The 19,310-nt window shown below is 41.9% G+C and overlaps 2 protein-coding genes across 2 annotated transcripts; one reads left to right on the top strand and one right to left on the bottom strand.

Moving 5' to 3' along the window:
• Nucleotides 1–720: 720 nt before the first annotated feature.
• Nucleotides 721–1,509, bottom strand: LOC308549818 (olfactory receptor 4Q3-like; the record flags this gene model as incomplete). Its single annotated transcript, XM_081122849.1, has 1 exon — nt 721–1,509. One exon carries the CDS (start codon nt 1,507–1,509, stop codon nt 721–723), a length of 789 nt encoding a protein of 262 aa, XP_080978975.1.
• Nucleotides 1,510–16,272: 14,763 nt separating this feature from the next.
• LOC308546550 (toll-like receptor 11) lies at nt 16,273–19,032 on the top strand (the record flags this gene model as incomplete). The annotated part of the gene is made up of 1 exon (XM_081115640.1): nt 16,273–19,032. The coding sequence occupies one exon, from the start codon at nt 16,273–16,275 to the stop codon at nt 19,030–19,032; it is 2,760 nt and encodes a 919-aa protein (XP_080971766.1).
• Nucleotides 19,033–19,310: the final 278 nt, after the last annotated feature.

Here is a 19,310-nt window from a genome sequence, read left to right as displayed (position 1 = left end):
GCCAGCTTATCAACTTTCGCTCACTATAATTCCATTCAAAGAAAACCTCGAGGTGAAATGGCTGTCTTCTAGGGCAGCCTGTAAAGCAGAATACTAAAAAGCCAACATCACCCAATACTCCCAGACTCCCTTTCCTTCACGCATAAACTTTGTGAGTTGTTCAGCTGCATTTCTAAAATTTGGCACAATTCCTGGGTGAACAGTACTATACAGGGAGATTAATGATGTTTTCAGGCTTCTTTAGAGACAGGACTAAAGGAAGTCACTGCTTCTGAAAAGACTCTGATGACACATCAGAAGGAACTTCCTGACACTGGGAATTCTTAAACCAGGGAGGAACAGGACAAAAAAAGAGATGTGATATCTTCTTTCATTTGAATAGAGTTTAAAAGTAAAGTGAATTAAATAAAGAAAGACTAACTACTAATAGACAAAGGATAGAAGAGTTGATCTTTCAAGGCTCCCTTTTGACTCGATAGGTTACTATTGTTATTTGTGGGGTAGTTCGCACTCCTCTAGTCCCTGCTTAACATTTAACACCTGAGACAGTCACCTATCCTCCCAACATAACCAAGAGCAATGCAATAATCAAGAGCAATAATTTTTATGCTGGTTTCTGCTTTCTACCGAAGTCACCAAATTGATTTTCATGCATGTAGTCAGGTGCAGGATGAGTTAAGAGTGTCCTGAGAGTATTGTTTCTAAATCACCTCTTCCTGCTCATCCTTCAACATAGCAGCAGGATGCCACATGCCTTTTGCTCAGCTTCTTCATGGCTGTCTTCATATCAGCGTTTCTGAGTGTGTAGATGATGGGGTTCAGCATAGGTGTGATCACTGTGTAAAAGACAGAGAACACCTTGTCCACAGAGAAGCTGCAGAATGGCTTCAGGTAGATGAATACACATGGCACGAAGATCAGGCTGACTACTGTCAAGTGGGAGGCACAGGTAGAGAGGGCCTTGCGCTGGCCCTGGCCCTGGCCCTGGCCCTGGCGGAAGCAGGTTCTCAGGGTGATGAGGATGACAATGTAAGAGAAGAGCAAGACCAAGAAGCAGACAAGAGACAGCAGACCACTGTTTGAGACCATCAGAACCTCTACCACGTATGTGTCCACGCAGGCTAGCTTGATGACCTGCGGGACATCACAGTAGAAGTTGTCCAGTTCATTGGGGCCACAGAAGGGCAGCTGGATGACCAGTGTGACCTGTGTGATAGAGTGGATGAAACCCCCACACCAGCAGGCAAAAACCAGCTGGAAGCACAGCTGGCGGTTCATGACTGTGAGGTAGTGCAAAGGATTGCATATGGCAACATACCTATCATAGGCCATGGCTGTCAGCAGAAACATCTCAGTGGCTCCTAGAAAGTGCAGGAAGTAGATCTGAGCCAGGCATCCGGAAAAAGAGATGGCCTTGCCCTGATGTAGGAAATCTCCTAACATCTTGGGCACAGTTACACAGCTCAGGCATAGGTCAATGAAGGACAGATAGCCCAAAAAATAGTACATAGGAGATAGGTGTAGGTGAGCGTCAGCTCGCACTGTTACCACTATCAAGAGGTTTCCCAGGACAGTAGCCACATAAAACAACAAAAATATTAAGAAGAGAAACAGCTGCAGCTCCCATGAGGATGATAGGCCCAGAAGAACAAATTCTGTCACCTTTGAATTGTTTTTTTTCATTAAGTCAAGAATACCAAGTGACCTAGAAGAATTAAATTGGAACAAGAGAGATTTAAGTTAGACAAAAGGGGAAAAAGCATCAGATTTTGATTCTGGTGCTTGTAAATCATATTTCCAAGACTACAAAAACTTAAGCAAGTCCTGTGAGGTAGGAAATGTACATTTCTGTATAAACAGAACAAGGACCACTTTGCCTCTCTTCCAACCCTTTATTCCTGTGATGCTTTTCAGTTGCATTTACAACAAACTAGGAAGGGAGACAATGGCCTGGGCATGAGGTGAAGAAAGCATGAAAATCATCTCTCTCTTTTTTTTAATAAACAGAATTATATTCTTTAAGGACAGAAGTTCTGGAATGAAGTATCTGGATCCAATGCCCTGCTCTGACTCACCAACGGAGTGACCTCAGGCAAGGTATTAAGCCCAAGTTTTATTCTTTGTTTACTCAGTCTAATACAGGAATAATAATGTCTCCCAAAGTTGCTTGGAGAATCAAATGTAGTCTGCCTTTGAGCAACACACACTTACCCAAAAAATGACTAGTTCCCTCAAAATGAGGAACTATTTATTTGTCTTTGTACTCATGCCACAGCGCTTGCTGCATAATAAGTTGTCAAATTGAAGGAAAAATACTTTGTGCTGTGAATCGCTATATTGTACAAAGTTTAGTAGTTATTATAAATGAGCATATTACAAACAAATTATTTAGGAAGGATTCAAAAGAAGCTCACGTTCTTTGTCTTTATTTATTATCCCGGGTGAAAAAAGTTAGGAAGCTGGTAGAGACTGCATAAGAAAAAATGAAATCTTTGCCTTTAAAGTTTAGGGAAGCATCTAACTTAGGATGAGTAGGACAGTTGCTGGAACACACTAATTACCAAAATAAGAGACCAAGGGCGGTGATCCATATCATTGAGGCATGTGCAAAAGAGGGGCACTATGACCCCTGGTGTAGGAAAGGATGGTAAGGGAAATGAGAATGGCACTGCTTTTGGACTTTTCAACCCCCATAAGTCCACTTAAGAGAAATAAAGAACACACTAAGGTATTGCTTACCCATTACTCCTGCCCCACACCTGCATTCACCCCCAACATGGGGTGGGAATATCTTGAATTTCAAATGAAAACTTGGGAAACACTGGTACATTTTTTCCATTGAAGTGCTTAAGAACTAGCAGATGCTGTCTGTCCAGATTAGGATGTTTTTGATACAGAACTAGCTCCAGACAAAATATTGAGACAAAATTTGTATTTTTCTGCCCTCTGTCCCAGTTACCTATTCAATGTTGCACTTGGTTCTCTCACATCATTCAGAGAAAGTTATCTGATAGTTATTCAAACTAGGTGTCAAGGATTTACATAGACAATGCAGAAAAGTACCTGAATTTCAAAAAGAAAAATTCTTAGCACCAAGAAATTTCTCTGTATACATTATTTCAAGATAAGCAAGCAGAAGGGAGATTTGGGGGCCCAAGGAACTTCTGGATTTCTCTCTCACACCACGTATGTGACTGTCCTCTTCACCTGCTTACAGAGCAAGAAAATGAAAGACCCACATGCAGCATGAAGGGGGGAAAACAAAGTCAAGCCCTTTACCCAACCAAGGACTCTTTGTGGGTGGCTGAGCAGCTATTCTCTAGTGTTTACAAGCAGGGAACCAGAGAGATCTCTGCAGAATATAGTAAGAATGGGAGTGAAGTTTTCCTCACGGAAGTTGTTAGGGTTTTCTTCAAATAGAGTATATTATATTTTGCTAGTTTGCCTGTTTATTTTTGCCTGTTTTGAACTAAAAACATTCTCAGAAAAAGAAACTTCGAAACAATGATGGTAAGCAGTCACTTTAAGTGCCCTGTGAACTCCTTTTGAAGGTACCTGATGTGTTTTCTAATTTCTTCTGAAACATCAAGAAATAGACATCATTCATTGGAGACGGTACTCACCATGGTACTCCCCATTGAGAAGGGCGTAATCCTCCTGCTCTAAACATTTTTGGCTGTGCCTGAATTATTGCATTTTTAATTGCATGTGGGGGAAGTGAAGACTTAACAAAAAGGAACCGAAATAATTTAAGAAATGGAAAATAAGATCTAAGAAGGACTGTTGTAGAATTAGGTAGTCTTAAGACAATATTTCATGAATCCAGTGCCTTCTGTTATATAAAGTTGATGCTATCATATCCAAACCTTGTAACCACCTTCGAAGGTACCACCAGTACTAGGATTCCCTGCTGCTATAGGAATTTCACTGTTCTGTGAATGCTTCGGAGAGTATAAACCTAGGACAAGAAAACTCTGATGATTTCTTAAATTTAAAAATGATGAATGTCAGAGTGTATACAGAAAAAAAATACAGACCACAGGGGGTATAAAAGTAGTTTCAGAGGCAGAAAGAGGAACAAGAGTGGATCTTTGAATAAATATATCTAAGAAACTTACATCATTGCATGTCAGGAGCTATGTGGGTTTAAGGAAGGGATATGTTCCCCTATTATTCATCCCTCAGCCCCTTCTCCATGGTTTCAGGCCAGCAAAATGAGAAGTTCCCAGATGCCCATCAGTTGCCCAGTCTGTGCCTGACTGCTTTCTTATAAGTCAGGCCCTAATTGAGGGCTGGTTGTACAGATTGGAAAGATCTCTTATCCCTAGGGCTCTGGCTGTGTGAGGCTTTTATAGTCCTTAGGCCACTGCTCAACTTAATGAGCCCTGGGATTCCCAAGATTGCTGTTGTTGGAATTGTCTGAATCTCAATTCTTACTAGAAAGCTGACCTTAGGCCCTGCAGGCTCTGAAACAGCCAGACCTGTTGCATAACACAACCCGCCCCTTCTACCTGCCTTGGATTGATTAATTTGACACTATGTATGCTACCAATTTTCCACATGTCAGTCTGTACATGAGTAAAACAATTCTTACTGGTTTCTGTTTCAATCATGCATCCTGGAGAGGGCTAGGCTGGATGATAAATACCAAGTTATCCCTGGAAGCTGTAGAAGGTGTTACAGAGTCTTAATACAACACCTGAGCCTCCTGGCGACACCTCAGCAGCTTATCTAATTGGTGCCTGTGAATGGATCCTAAACAGAAAACACTGCTCTTGTCATTAGTAATTGAATATTTTTATAAATTGCTGCTGTCGAAATATACTTCTTAAATGTTATAAAACATAATTCTCAAACAAATCGATGATGAATACATGTCAAAACTGCACTTTAGCCTGGGCCAGTGTGGCTCAATTGGGTGAGTGTCATCCTGTGCACTGAAAGGTCGCCAGTTCCATTCCCTGTCCATGTTTCTCTCTCACATTGATATTTCTCTCTTTCTCTCTCCCTCCCTCTCCCTCTAAAAAGAAAAACAACTCACTAAAAACATATATTTTTTTAAAAAACTGCATTTAACTCTTTAATGAGGGATGGTAAGATAGGAAAGTCAATTTCAAAAGACTTGTGTGACTTTATATGATCAGAGTATTAAAAAAGAATACTGAAGTAAAATTTCTAAGTTATATATAAATCAGTTAATGTCCTAAAGTGTAATACAACCTTAACCTTTGGGATTATCTTTTCTGCCATACTAAAAAGAAAATTAACACAATTTAGCAGTTTTCTACTACATCTAACTATGTAATTGTATAATGTCCAAGATCCCATAAATAAGTACTAAATTAAGCAAAATTACATCCCCTAGACTTAGATGACCCTTAAGTGAACTTGTTAGACAATATTAGCATTACAGTAAAAGGTCACATTTATACTTGAATTTCACTTAGGATAAAGACAGGAAGTACAGCAAAGCAGCGGAATAGTATCAGACAGTTGGCTTTTGCAGAAGGAATCGTCATGGCAGCCCAGTTGTGGACTTTTCCTTTTTTTCTGCAAAGTGACAGCTGAGAGGGAAAAAGATAAGATATACACAGGTGAGTGTGTAGGATTCACCTTGGCTTAAAAGATCAGGCCCCATAGGAGTCAATTCCTGTCACAACTCAGATTAGCTTCCAAGATCCCTGAAAGAGACATGTTCAGTCACTGGAGTCATTGCTCTCAGGACAGCCCAAATTTTTGACTTATCACTAGATAAAAATTTACCAATTAACTCATTTTTACCTAAGAAATATTTCCTAGTAGAATAAATAGTTGGCATTCTACCATCATTAAGTTTCCAGTGAACAGAGCTAGAAAATTAACCCAAGATAAAATTTGTTCTAAGATAAAATTATTTGTAGGTACTTTAAGGTAAATAAAATTTAATTTCCTTAAGACTTCTATAATTTTCTCTTTCATCTCAACTTTTATCTTTTATCATTTTATTTCACATCCTGACACAACCAGACACTTATACTTTGAGACAAATGACTCTTCTTTGCTCTTAAAACATAAACATAAAACAAAAACATATTCATTATTTTGCATAAACATTTGTATTTCCTTGCCACTGATGTACTTAGTAGAGTTTCAACCACTCATATTAATTATAACTTTTAACCAAAGTAATTGCTATAGATTGAATGCTTGTGTTTCTTCAAAATTCATATATTGAAACCTAACCCCTGGTGTGATGGCATTTGGAAGTGAAGGCTTTAGGAGGTGATTAGGTCACAGGGTGGATCCCTTAGAAATGGGAATAGTGCTGTCATTAGAAGAGACCCCAAAGAGCTCCCTCACCCCTTCATCCATGCGAAGAAACATCCATAAACCAGGAAGCAAGTTCTCACAGGACACCCATCTGTAGGCACCTTGATCTTGGACTTACCAGCCTCCAGAGCTCTAGAAAGTAATGTCTGTTGTTTGTATGCTACCCCACCTATGGTATCTTCGTTACAGCAGCTCAAACAAACACAGAAGCTAACTTTTATTTCCTCTCCAGCATAGAAGAAAATAGGAATTGATACTTGAGAATTTCTGTCACATACAAGCATCTCAGTAGATGAGCAATGAGCACACATTTTATGAATGCCTATAGTCACACACATTCCCGCTTACGTTTTGTAAAGAGACCAAAATAAATATGTGCTTTAACATGCTCTAAAGGTAGCTAATCACCCTATCAAACTGTTATCTGTTAGCTATTCTATAATAGACAAAAACAGGAGGCAAATTTAAACTATGCCTGATAATCAATGTTTTTGCATTCTAGCTTATTAAAAATTGTCTAGGTATCTAAAGAGTTTTTTATTAATTATCATTTTAGTATTAGTCCAACGTCTTAAAGTTAACAAAGGATATTTGAAAGCATGTATCAGATAACATTACAGATCAACACAATTATTGTTAATAACAAAAACATTTATCAGAAATAAAATTCAACTTAGCTGAACACATAATTTTACATTTTTAATAATGTCAGATATGCAGAAGTAATGCTAGCTCATCTGATCAGTAGAAGAAGTTTATTAAATTCGGATTAACCAGTTTTTCTAGGTGAAATCAAAGCAAAATATCACAAAAGATAAAATCCATGTTTGTCCCATTCCAACCTGCTCTAAAAGGATAGAGAAAAAGATGCAGCTCTTTCTAAACCAAAATGACCAAACCAATGTGATTTGTCCAAGAGTTCATTATGAGTACCTGAACTTGGATTATTACATATAAATGCTTCTGAGCTAGCAGTTTCAGTTACAAAGTTTTTGGTGGGGTTTTTTTTTTGTTTGTTTTTTTACTTAATAAGCTAACATTTAAATTACTAGATATTCAATTCCTTTTTTCTCTGGAAAAATCATTTCCCTTAATTTAAATTTATGAAAACATTTACTATTCTCTGTAACCAATTGGAACTGGAGCTCCATTAAATTAAAGAAGCTTTATAATCTAATTTATGAGTTTTTCTCATACAAGGAGGATAACATTTTATGATTTACAGACACAGAGAACTCTCAGCTTCAGTTTACAAATTCAGCCATAGGTGAAAACAAATATGAACACAAAGAAAAAGAAAATAATAAAAATTGAACAATGCAGGGAGGCCCTTTCCTGGGAGTGCATACTTATTTAATTTTTAAAAGTGGATTTTTACCCATTGTTCAGACATAATATGTACAGACTAGATGGCTCTGCCCCCTTCTATTTGCCATTCACTCCAGAATTTGGAGCCTCAGTGTAAGAGAAGAGACACCTGCAAGTCCACTCACTGCTCTACCTCACTGTTGACACTTTGCAAACACTGGGCACATGGACAGGATCCCTGTCTCTAATCGGAGAGAGGCTGATGGCAGCCAGAGATTTGCCCTGGCGACAAGACTGAAATAGGCCAGATCTTTCAGACTCTTGTCTAAAATATACACAGCCCAGGATAATCAGGCCTTACCAGTCTCCAAGTAGCAATTGCTCTTGATTATAGATACAGATCTTTCTGTTTCTAACTTTTGAAAGATGAAGACATTTTAGATAGATAAATGGCCAACAATCTCTGACACATGAGCAATCTCATCTGTCTTTTCTGATTATTTATAGACCCTCTAGGATCAGGCCAGTCAAGGAGACACAAAGTATCTTAAAGACACACTTTTCGTGATGTTTCTAGATCCAAGGGCTGCTCTTGGATCCAGTGCATATTTTCCAAACAAGAAGATCTTAACCTTGTCTTTAGGTGGGCTTCTCATATCATCCTTTAACAGGGCATTCTCATCTTTTTTGTCTAGTTGCTAAGTTTTTTATAATATTTATTGATATGTAATATCCAATTATATTAATATTTATAAATTTATTGTCATCAGCAGGATCTCACTGAGCAAGCATTCTAGTATGGAAGACAGGCAGCAAACAAAATAATTACAGATTTTGATAACAGCTATGAATGAATTTGATAGGAGGCAACTGAGAGGGACCAACTTTAGATAGCATGTGATTGAAATACAGTGAACAAGAGGGAGGGTGAGTTTGAAAAGGTGGCCAGAAGTCAGAACCTGCAGTCATAGTGAGAGTTTGTCCTTTATTCTAAGAAGAGTTTGAAAAAGTTAAAAGGATTTTTAAAAGAAAACAGAAATTATTTCATAAATATATTTTATAATATCCCTGGAAAAGTCAGATAGGGAAAAACAGGAAAGCAGGTAACTGGCTGCCTTCCAAAAAATAGAGAACCAGTAATAGCTTACTCTAGGGATCTAGCAAAGGAAATAGGCATAAATGGATAGACTAGATATTTTAAAGAGATTAGACATTTTTAGGCAATGGATTAATGAGAAAACAATAGAAGTGAAGAGAAATTGGCAAACTAAGATTTTTTTTTTTAGAAGTAGGAATGACAGGAGTTGCCTTAATTACTAGAAATGAAAAAATAAATTGTTTAGACCTACTACCAACAGAAAAAAAGACGAATGAAGTGCATCAGGAAGCTAACAGGTAGAGGGGAATAACAATGTTGGAGAATCCGGGTAATTCGGAATCAGAGAGCTGAGCAAGCCACTGCAGCGTCAGGCCTCGTTTGCCCTGAGCACATTCTCAACCACAGCAAATTCCATTTCAGAGGCTTTGCAAGGAAGACCCAAGTTCGTGCCCAGGGTCTCCATCCAGGCGGCGAGCCTTGTAGGAGACACTCTGCACCCGAAGCTGAGGTACGAAGAGCTTCATCTTCGGGATAAGTGGAAAATAGGACTAAGTGTGTTCACCCCAGTCCTGGTGAGCTGCAGGGAAGGTTGCCTTGCCAGTGAGTATGGGGCGGGGGTGGGTGAGAAAGGAAAGGAAAGAATCCTCCAGAAGTTAGGGCTACAGGGAATCCCTCATAAATGCGGCAGCCTTGCTGTACATAGTGGGAATCTCAGACTTGGCCTTGCTTAAGGATGTCCCTAGCAAATAGTGTCCTCGGGTGCCCGGCAGTGGCAGACCCCAGTCCTCTGTGGAGGAAGGCATGCTGCTCCTAGGTCTCAGAGAAGCCCACAGATAGCTTTTCAAGGGCAATGAGTGAAGCCAAAGATAACGATTACTTTTTTGTTGCATTTTAGATAACGATTACTTTTCTGTTGCCACGGTAATGCAACAAATTACAAGTTGGTGGCTTAAACAAAGAAATTTATCATCTTTCAGCTCTGTCGGTTGGAAGTTTGATAAGATCTCAGGGGCTAAAAATCCAGCGTAGGCGGGGTGCACCCTGCTGGGGAGAAACCACACCCTTGCCTTTTCTGGCTTTTAAAGGCTTTGATGTGAGAAGGTGTCAGCTCCTTAGTGAATTTTATCAGGGTCCTGCCATATATCTATCTCTCAGTTAGCGAGACTGGTGAGGATGTTTTCCAACTCCACATACATGACTTTTAAGTTTCCTGAAATCACTTAAGCAAAGGGCTGAAGAATAGGTAGTCACAGCCGGAATTATTTCCACCATAATGTCAGCACTCCCTGCCTTGGGTTGTTAAGTTAATATGTTTGTGCAGGCCCTCTTTTTACAACCCCAAACACTAGGATTGGTTCACAACCCTTTCCTAAATTATTTGACATACCACTACAACTTATATATGATAGTTTTTCAAAGCCAAATGCATCCCAAAGAGAGAGAGAGAGCATTAGGAATGGCTGTCAGAAAATAGTGTTCCTCTTTTGGTTCTGAGCATTTAAGCTTTCAAAAGGGCACAGCAAGGTGATATTTTAAAATAATTGTACTGGTTAATGGTTTCCTCAGAGGAAATGAAAATGGAAAGTATTTTTTACTTTCAAATATGAGTCATGGTGTTTATTAGCTGCCTTCAAACCCTAGTTAAGCTGACCAAACATTGAATCTCCCTCAATTGCAACTAACTCCCTCACAAAGCAATATTTATTTATCAAACAAACATTATTTATGTTCAAGATTTCAGGAAAAATAAGGGCATGGGGCACAAGGGAAAACAATGTTACAAGAAACTGAGAAGTTGAATTTATTAGTTTAGCAAGGTTAGATGTGCAAATTCACCACTGCAACAATGACAACATTGAGAGGAATAATAATTAACACTGTGAGCTGCTTGTTTTGTGCCAGGCACCATTCTAAGTCTTTACATATGTTACTTTATGCACTACTCATGACAACCCAACAATTTCAGTCAGAATTATTGTATCTAAGGATGAAACAGGCACAAAGAGTAACCTACTTATTTGGAGCTGGCATTTGATCCCAGGCAGGCAAACTACAGGGCCCATACTCTTCTATTACCATAGAGCAGAAGGGCCAACACCCTGGAATCAGATAGGCCGGTCTCAGGCTTAAGTACTATTACTAACTGTGTGAGCTTATGCAAATTACTTGTCCTTTCTTGATTTTTAAATCTATAAAATAGAGCTAATGACAATACTTTTGCCACTGTGATGAATAAGTGAGGTTAATCAGAATAAGATCTTATTCATAAAGTGTATGCAAATTGATTTCCGTTAATATTATAAACATCTTTCTTTTGTGAGACTATCATTTACAAAAGATTTGGACAATCTCCCAGTTCATCCTCACAAATTCTGTGACATAATTAGGGAAGATTTTCTCATACTCATTTCATAGATGAAACCCAAAGAAACCAACTAAGTTGTCCAGTGTCACATAAATAAGGAACCAGTTCTGCTGACTTCAATGTCACTAAGAATTCTGCTGTGCCACAACTTCTCTCCTGGAAACCATGCATGTCCTGCGCAGCTACTTTCAGAACTACATGGCAAGGCAAGCCAAAAAGCTGAATTAATCTCAGACACGAATATTATAGAAGAGAAATGCAGGTAACAGATACACTTTTGGGTTTTTTAAGACAATAACTGCACAAATTACATGAAGGTTTATATGAAAAATATTTAATAGGTAAAATATGTCACTGAGTGAAAAAGGCATATCATAAAACACTATTATCATATAAGCTTACTTAAATATTGAGTGATGGTATTATGAGTAATTTAGATTCTTTTTTCCGTTTTTATCACTTTTTCATGATAAACATGTATACTTCATCTATTGCACAAAGGATGGGGAGTTTAAAACTTAATGTCTAGCTCTGACCAGTGTTGCTCAGTGGTTAGAGCATCAGACCTTACTCAGAAGGGTTTCTGGTTCAATTCCTAGTCAAGCGTAGGTACCTGGGTTACAGGTTCAATCCCTGCCCTAGTCGGGGTGTGTTCTGGAGGCAACCAACTGATGGGTCTCTCTCACATCCATGTTTCTCTACCCCGTCTCCCCTTCCCTCCCTCCTTCCCACTCTCTCTAAAATCAATGGAAAAAAATACCTTTGGGTGAAGATTAACAAAACAAAAAAATCACTTAATGTTTAGAAAGGATATATCATTTAGAGCAATACTTTTAGGCATATTACTTACCTAAGCTTTCCCTCTACTTTATGCATTAGGAAAAAATAATGCTACTGTCTTTGGTAAGCTTTATAGCACACACCTTTCCATAGCTTCTCAAAAGACTTTTCCATGGTGGTCACTTTGTGGAAAGGAGTAAACTTGGCTCCCTACTGCTTTTATTTCACTCAGAATCAGCTCTTTCTCTAAAGGAAAGAGCGGTTCTTGGCAACAAACTCTGGCTTTACAGGTTTTGTTCTAGATGCTCAGGACAGAAAAAGAGAGGAAATAAGGAGACATATCATGAGATAAAATGAATCTTTAATGAATCCTTACGAACAGGAAAAGTTTCCCCAGGGACCTTCTATCTAGATGTTTCCATCTCTCCCCCTAGCCCCCAGCTTGCCACTAGTACAAGAACAAATTTTCACTAAAAGAGAGTTTGAATTATTATGCTTTGAACACCTATCTTTTATTTACTTTTGTTTCTTTTTAACGACCTATTTCAAATGTGCATCTCTTTTAAAGAATGTAAGCCATTTATCTATCAAGAGATATACTCTAAATCACCTTAAAAACAGAGCCACTTTTTAAAAAAATGATCATTCCTCTACTGTAAAAGGAGAAAAGAATCCAGACTTGAAAGAATGAATAGTATTTTGTATTAAATAATTCAGTTAATCCACATTTTACCCACTTGAGTGATGAAAACAAAAAGGAAACTCAAGATCTATCCAGGAACCCAGAAATGTCATATGCATTAGACACTGGACTTAGATGTAGCTCCCTATCATAGAAACCCAAGTAACAGCAGCTAATGAAAAATACTTACTGTTTTTCTCCCACGTAAACTCGTAGAGACAGGCAATCCAGAGATAAGCAGTTCTAAGATGCCATCAGGGACTCAGGTTCTCCTGGCCTTTTGATAAACCATTCTTAGTACATATTGTCATTCTCAAAATCACTTTATTATCTGAAGATGGCAACTGAAGCTTCTGACAGCAAAAGCTTTCGATGGAACAGAAGTATGTCACATGGCCCCTCCATGCACCGGAGGCTGTGCCACTTCATTTTTCAAGCTGGGCACGTTGCTACCAGAATAGAACTGAGGTTGTATTAGTCAGAAAATAATAAAACAGAGAGTAAGTATGCAGCTAACATACTATGACACACATGTATTAGCTATAAAATAAGGAAATAAATATAATGATGACATTTTAGAAAGAGCCCCTTTTCTCAATGCTACCTCTTTAGGATGTTGATGTTGAAACAAATCTTCATATCCAAATAAACCAAAAGAGAGACAGATTTAGTAGACAGAAAAGTTTTGAAAGACAGAAATGTTAATAAGGACAATACAGTGAGGCCCTAGAGAGCCTAAGATTTCAGTCAAAACTCATGAATGTATGAAAAAATAAACATCAGTTTGTTTCTCCAATCCTCAACAAACAAAAGCAACTCATGTGATACTTTTAAAAAGCAAATGCTGCCCGGCCGGGTGTGGCTCAGCGGATGAGCTTCAACCTGGGATCCAGGCGATCGGGGTTCGATTCCCGGTCAGGGCACATGCCCGGGTTGTGGGCTCGATCAATGACTCTCTCATCATTGATGTTTCCATCTCTCTCTCTCCCTCTCCTCTCTCTGAAATCAATAAAGATATTAAAAAAAAAAAAAAAAAGTGAATGCTTGGGACAAGTGATAAGAGAAATATTTTAATGTTGCCATAATCAAGCTTATGTGATTGTTACTCCAAAAACAAAGGCCAAAAAAATCTACATATCCAAAAAGAGTTTCAGTCAAGTCAAGCACGATAGGAATTGGAGTGTGGGGGACCCTTCTCTTTTGGGGGCATACTAAATTACTAAACCCAGTCCTGGCTCTGATCTCATGACTTCCAGAAATTTCTCAATGGCTCACATCCTCTGGAAAACAAAACCCAACCATTTAGATAGAAATCAACCTTTCTGTTCCTTATTTCTTCTCTCCTGCACTCCTGACCTCAGTCTGAAGGTCCAGGTCCCTCCGGTAAGATGACAGGTACCTCTTCAACCTTCCCGCTGCAAAGGAGCTTAATTTTAAGACTATTGAGAGCACTGAGAGGACAGAGGTAAAAGTGGTGGAATAGTGGGTCACTCTTGTTACAAGATAGAAAGAAAACGCTCCTGGGAAATGGAGAAGGAATTTGTTTTTTCAGGTGTTAAGAGGATATGATAACAATAGTGAGAACTGAAATCCCTAACCAGGCTGAAAAAGAGGAAATCATAAAATAGGAAAAGTTGTTGAGAGGAGAGAGAGAGAGAGAGAGGGAAAACAGTGCTGTTTTGGGGAGAAGTTAAGAGCTTAACAAAGCTCTCTCCTCTTTGCCCTGGCTGGGCCCACCTTCAAGTTCGCAGGGGTGTCACACCCATGTGTGAGAGAGGGCACAGCCACTGAGGAAGACAGAATCACAGAGGAAATGGCTTTTACGCCTTTCCTGAAGGAGAAGACGAGACAGAATCCTTCCTGAGAAATCTCAACCTGTGGCGACTGCCCTCCATTTCCTCTGCTCAGGGGTAAACACACTGCTGCGCCTGTGCCAGGTAAGCTTTGTGGACAAGGTGGGAGAGCAAGTAGTGACATCAGCAAGGAAGAAAGCAAAAGTGGGGAATCTCTACTTAGAGAATCCGTACTTAGAAATCCTTTTCAGGGGAGCCTGGAGGCCTCAAGCTAGGCAGGAGCTACACAGAACTTTAGGGGAACATTTGGGTTAAAGTTTGTCACAACCAAACCGGCCAAACGAGGAACTATCATTGTGGACAATCTAAGTGATGCCTCGAGTAATTCCATCAAAGCTGATTTCCTAAGGACAAAGGCCCACTCCACAGCCCAGGATGGTTCTGCATCCCTAGGATGTCTGCCCCAAGGCCATTGTGTCTCCTTGGGCTGAGATCTATTCCAGACCCTAAAACGTCCCTAGATACTAAGATAGAGAGGCTAGTCCAAGAGTAACAGAGCATGCTATTAGACAAGTCAGGGACTACAGTGTGGGCTCAAGAAACAGCCTGGAAAATTCCAGAGTAGCCATTGAAATAGAACGATGCAGCACTGTGGTGTATTGAGTGACATCCATAATGAGACTGATAGTTTTGCAAGGTGGAGTCACCCAGATGATGAATTCCCTAGGCCCTTGGGGCCTCCTCTGAACTTTTCATTGAAGTCTGAGGCACATGCAGCTATGATGCTCCAGTAGCTGAAGTAAGAGGACTTGAAGAAAGGCAGCTTTATGGGATCACCATGGCAGGTTATCCTCATGGCAAACTCAAGGGGATGTGTCCAACTCCTCCTCTGTCCAAAGGCATGAATTACTGAATCATCCCAAACCCTGCCAGGAGGACAGCGCCCTTCACCATGGACCAGTCTGCTCTCCTGCCTCTTTCTATATTTTCAGGGACCTAGACTGTGGACATATGATTACTGCTCATTTCATGCTGGGGAACTGGAGGCCTTACTACTGGAAAGGAATATGTCGGCAGTGAGAAAGGGTCAATGGGACCTCCTCCCTCTGCACTATGTTCTGAACACAAAGTATCACAGCTTTGTTTTTACCTTTTACTGCTTTTTTTTTTTTCTACTTCATTCTCCCACTCACTTTCTCTACTTTATATTTTACTTGAACTTTTGAGTCTCTCCTCCTTAACTCAACATAAACTGAACAGTAGAATTCACTTAGCATGTTTCTTTAAGCCTACCTGAGGAATTTTGCTTGCAAAGACCATCCAACTTGGAGGCAGAATACCTGGACTGTAGTCACAGCTCTGCCACTTGCACTTCTGTGACCTCAGGCAAGTCACTTAACTTCTTTCACATTCAATTGCCTCATGAGTAAAATAAGGATATATTTGGCCCACGTATATCACACGATTAAGGATCAAATAAGAGTGTATGTTCAGGTCTTATCATGTTTGTATCCTTACCATTTGTTTCCCCTCCAGTCTACTTTGTGATAAGTAAATTTGCTGCCTGGTCTTGGAAGGAGCCCAGGCATAGCTCACAGCACCCCTCCAAAGAAATTAGAAACCTGAGCTGATCATCCCCAGCAGGCGAATTGGGAAGTGTCACCAATTTCTCTGCTGAGATCTCTCACATGCCACAGGCTCTGCTTGCTGCTCTGTCTCTGTTTCTGTCTCCACTGGCTTTCTCTCTGCGGGGAGGCACATTTGAGTGCTCACAACTTGAGTCCCCAGCTTGGCCAAATGTCTCCTTTATATTGTAATCACAGAAATGTCCCATACATATTGTGTTGTATCAGAAGGCCCAGGCCTGGAATTGTTGGCTTTTGTAGGATCTGACACTCCTCTTCTTTCCCCTCTTTCCCTAGAAGCAAGACTAAGGATGGAAAGACCTCTGTTCTCCTTCACTGTCCTCCCTCTCTTACTGCTGGCCTTGAGGAGCCTCGTCTTGATGAGCCGGGCATGGACTGCTCCCAATTGCACCATAGGAGACAGCTCCCTATTGCCTAACATCTCCTACTACATCCCATTCTGTCCCTTGGCCCCAGGACTGCACCTTTTTGCATCATGCTCCAGTGTTAAAGACCTGGCTCAGACCCTAAGAGCAGTGCCCCGGGATACAGAGGCACTGTGCCTCCAGGGAACAGTTCCCATCCTGCCAGCTGATGCCTTTGGACACTTACCCACACTACAGCTTCTGAGGCTGCGGCTGGGTGCCGTCAGGATTACATCTGGGGCATTTCAAGGATTGGACCACCTGCAGCACCTTTCCTTTGAGCATGCTCCCTGTTGCCTGAGTTTGTTTCTCTCTCCAGATGCCCTGGAGCCTCTCAGATTCCTCAACACCCTTTCCTTCCATGGCTACTGCATGAATTATAGCCAGAACGTCCAGTTGCCCATCAACCTTAGTCGTCTAACCCTGAGAGACAGTTGTCTGACAGAGCTGCAGGAATTGCAAAGGCTCTTCCCAAACCTTGTCTCTGGCTCCTCTCCCACAGCCAGCCCCAGCCCATGGTCCCCCTTCCTGGAGGTGCTGGATCTGTCTGCCAATCTGCAGCTGAACAAGGTGGGTGGCCGAGCTCTGCATGGCCTCCAGCTCCATTCCCTGAGATTGGATGGCACCGCACTAAGTGCATTAGACCTCCTGGGCTCAGGGCTTCTCCACTTAGACTCCCTCTACCTTGTAGGGACAGGTGCAAAAAAACTGCCTGGGAATGTGACAGCTTACTTTGCACTTCGTACACTTGACCTTGGAAGGAACCAAATCCGAAACCTAGAGGATGGGGATCTCCTAAGTTGCCGCTCCCTGGAACACCTCAGCCTTCATGCCAATGGCCTTCAGTTACTTCCCCCCAGTTTCCTGAGTGCCCTGCCCCAACTTCAGAGGCTCAATCTGTCAATGAATAAATTGGGCCCGACCTTCGTGCTCCCGGAAGGGCTAGTCAGTTCAAATCTGAGAGTGCTAGATCTGTCCCACAATGAGCTCTGCACTCTGCCCTGCAGGGCCTTCTCCTCTCTACCTCAGCTCCAGGAGCTCTGGCTGAGTGGTAACAACATCTCCAACTTATCCAGTGAGAGCCTGGAAGGACTGAGGTGGCTGAAGACCCTAGACCTGAGTTGGAACCAAATTAAGATGCTGATGCCAGGCTGGCTCTCCTCTCTTCCTGACCTTACTTCACTGAACCTCCTGGGCACCCATTTAGAGCATATCTCAGGCAGACAGCTCCAGGGGCCCCAGAAGCTGAGCCATCTGCAGCTGGGTTCTTCTAAGATGCTGGAAATCTATCCTCCCTGGCCTTCATCACTGCTCAGCTTGGAGTTACGGGCAGAGACTTTAATAACATTTAGGGTCCTCAGTGGAGAGCCCTTCTTGTTCTTGGAGAACCTTACCTTGCAAGCTACCTATGTGTTGCTGAATCCGGACAACGCCACACTCCTTTTCCCTTCCCTGCGTCACCTTACTCTGCGAGGCTGCAGCCCCTACATTTTCTCTCATCAGAGAGTCTTCCCACAGCTTCCTCTCCTGGAGCACTTGCACTTCTGGTCTGATCATAATGGTGCAGAAAATCTGCATCTTTTGGGGATGCCCAGGCTGCGAGTGCTGGAGCTGGGGGATTTGGATTTCCTCTATAATCCAGTATCAGTGAAGCTGGAGATGCTACTGAAGGAGCTGCCTCAGTTACAGGTACTGGCATTGAGCAATCTGAACTTTGGGAACCTCTCCGTCTCCAGCTTCAGGGGCTTGGGCCTCCTTCGGTTGCTGCTGCTCAATTCTGAATGGGCCCTGGGGCTGGACAGCAGCCTCCAGGAACTAATCCCCCAGATGCCTCAATATGTTTATTTCTCAGATATCACCTTCACCTGCCAGTGTGAAAGCTCTTGGGTGGGGCCTTGGGCAACACGGGCCCCAAACACCTTCGTGTATGGGCTGGAGAAATCCATCTGCAAGGCCAATGCCTCTGATCGCTCCAAGACGCCACTGCTCTCCTTCCTTTCTGACCACTGCTCACACGATCCTGAGTTCCAGGCCTTCCTAACCAGCTTCACTCTGGTGCTCCTGCTGACCTTCCTTGCACTGCTTAGCTGTCCTAAATGGCCCTGGCTTCTCCACCTCCGGACCCTGTGTCACGCTTGGTGGTGGAAATGGGGTGGGCAGCACCCCAGAAATCAATTCCACTATGATGTCTTTGTATCCTACTGTGAGCAAGACCAAGCCTGGGTGCTGCAAGAACTGGTTCCTGCCCTGGAGAAGCCTCTTCCAGACGGTGGGGGTCTGAGGCTGTGCCTGCCTGAGAGGGACTTTGGGGTTGGACAGGACAGGATAAATGCTACAGCCACCAGCATGGAAAGCAGCAGAGCCACCCTCTGTGTGCTCAGCTGCCAGGCCCTGGGAAGTCCCTGGTGCAATCTGGAGTTAAGGATTGCCACCCACAACTTGGTGGCCAAGCCTGGGACTGCTTGCCTTCTGCTCTTATTTCTGGAACCTATTGATCGGAGGCAGCTGCACAGCTACCACCGCCTTAGCCGGTGGCTGCAGAAGGAAGACTACTTTGATTTGTCCCAAGCAGGGGTTGAGTGGGATGCCTTCTGTGAACAACTGCGGAAAAGGCTAAGGAAAGCTGGGCAAGAGAGAGAGGATTAGGACTATGAAAGAGAGCTTCAGCCAAGCCAGAATAACTCCCAGCAGAGGCCTGGATGCCGTCACCTCACTGGGGGGCAGGCTAAGAAAGGCAGTGCTCACAGGCAATGCTCAGTTCAGGCTCACTTTCCACACTAAAAATGACACACGCAGAAACCAAATCCTGCCCGGCCCAGCGTGGCTCAGCAGTTGAGCATCAACCTAGGATCCAGAAGACTCCGTTTCTATTCCTGGTCAGGGCACGTGCCTGGGTTGTGGGTTCAATCCCCAGTGGGGGGTGT

Source organism: Miniopterus schreibersii (assembly GCF_964146895.1).
Source record: "Miniopterus schreibersii genome assembly, chromosome: 1".
Lineage (NCBI taxonomy): Eukaryota > Metazoa > Chordata > Mammalia > Chiroptera > Miniopteridae > Miniopterus > Miniopterus schreibersii.
Note: the sequence above shows the minus strand (reverse complement) of the source record. Positions and strands in the feature narration are given on the sequence as shown.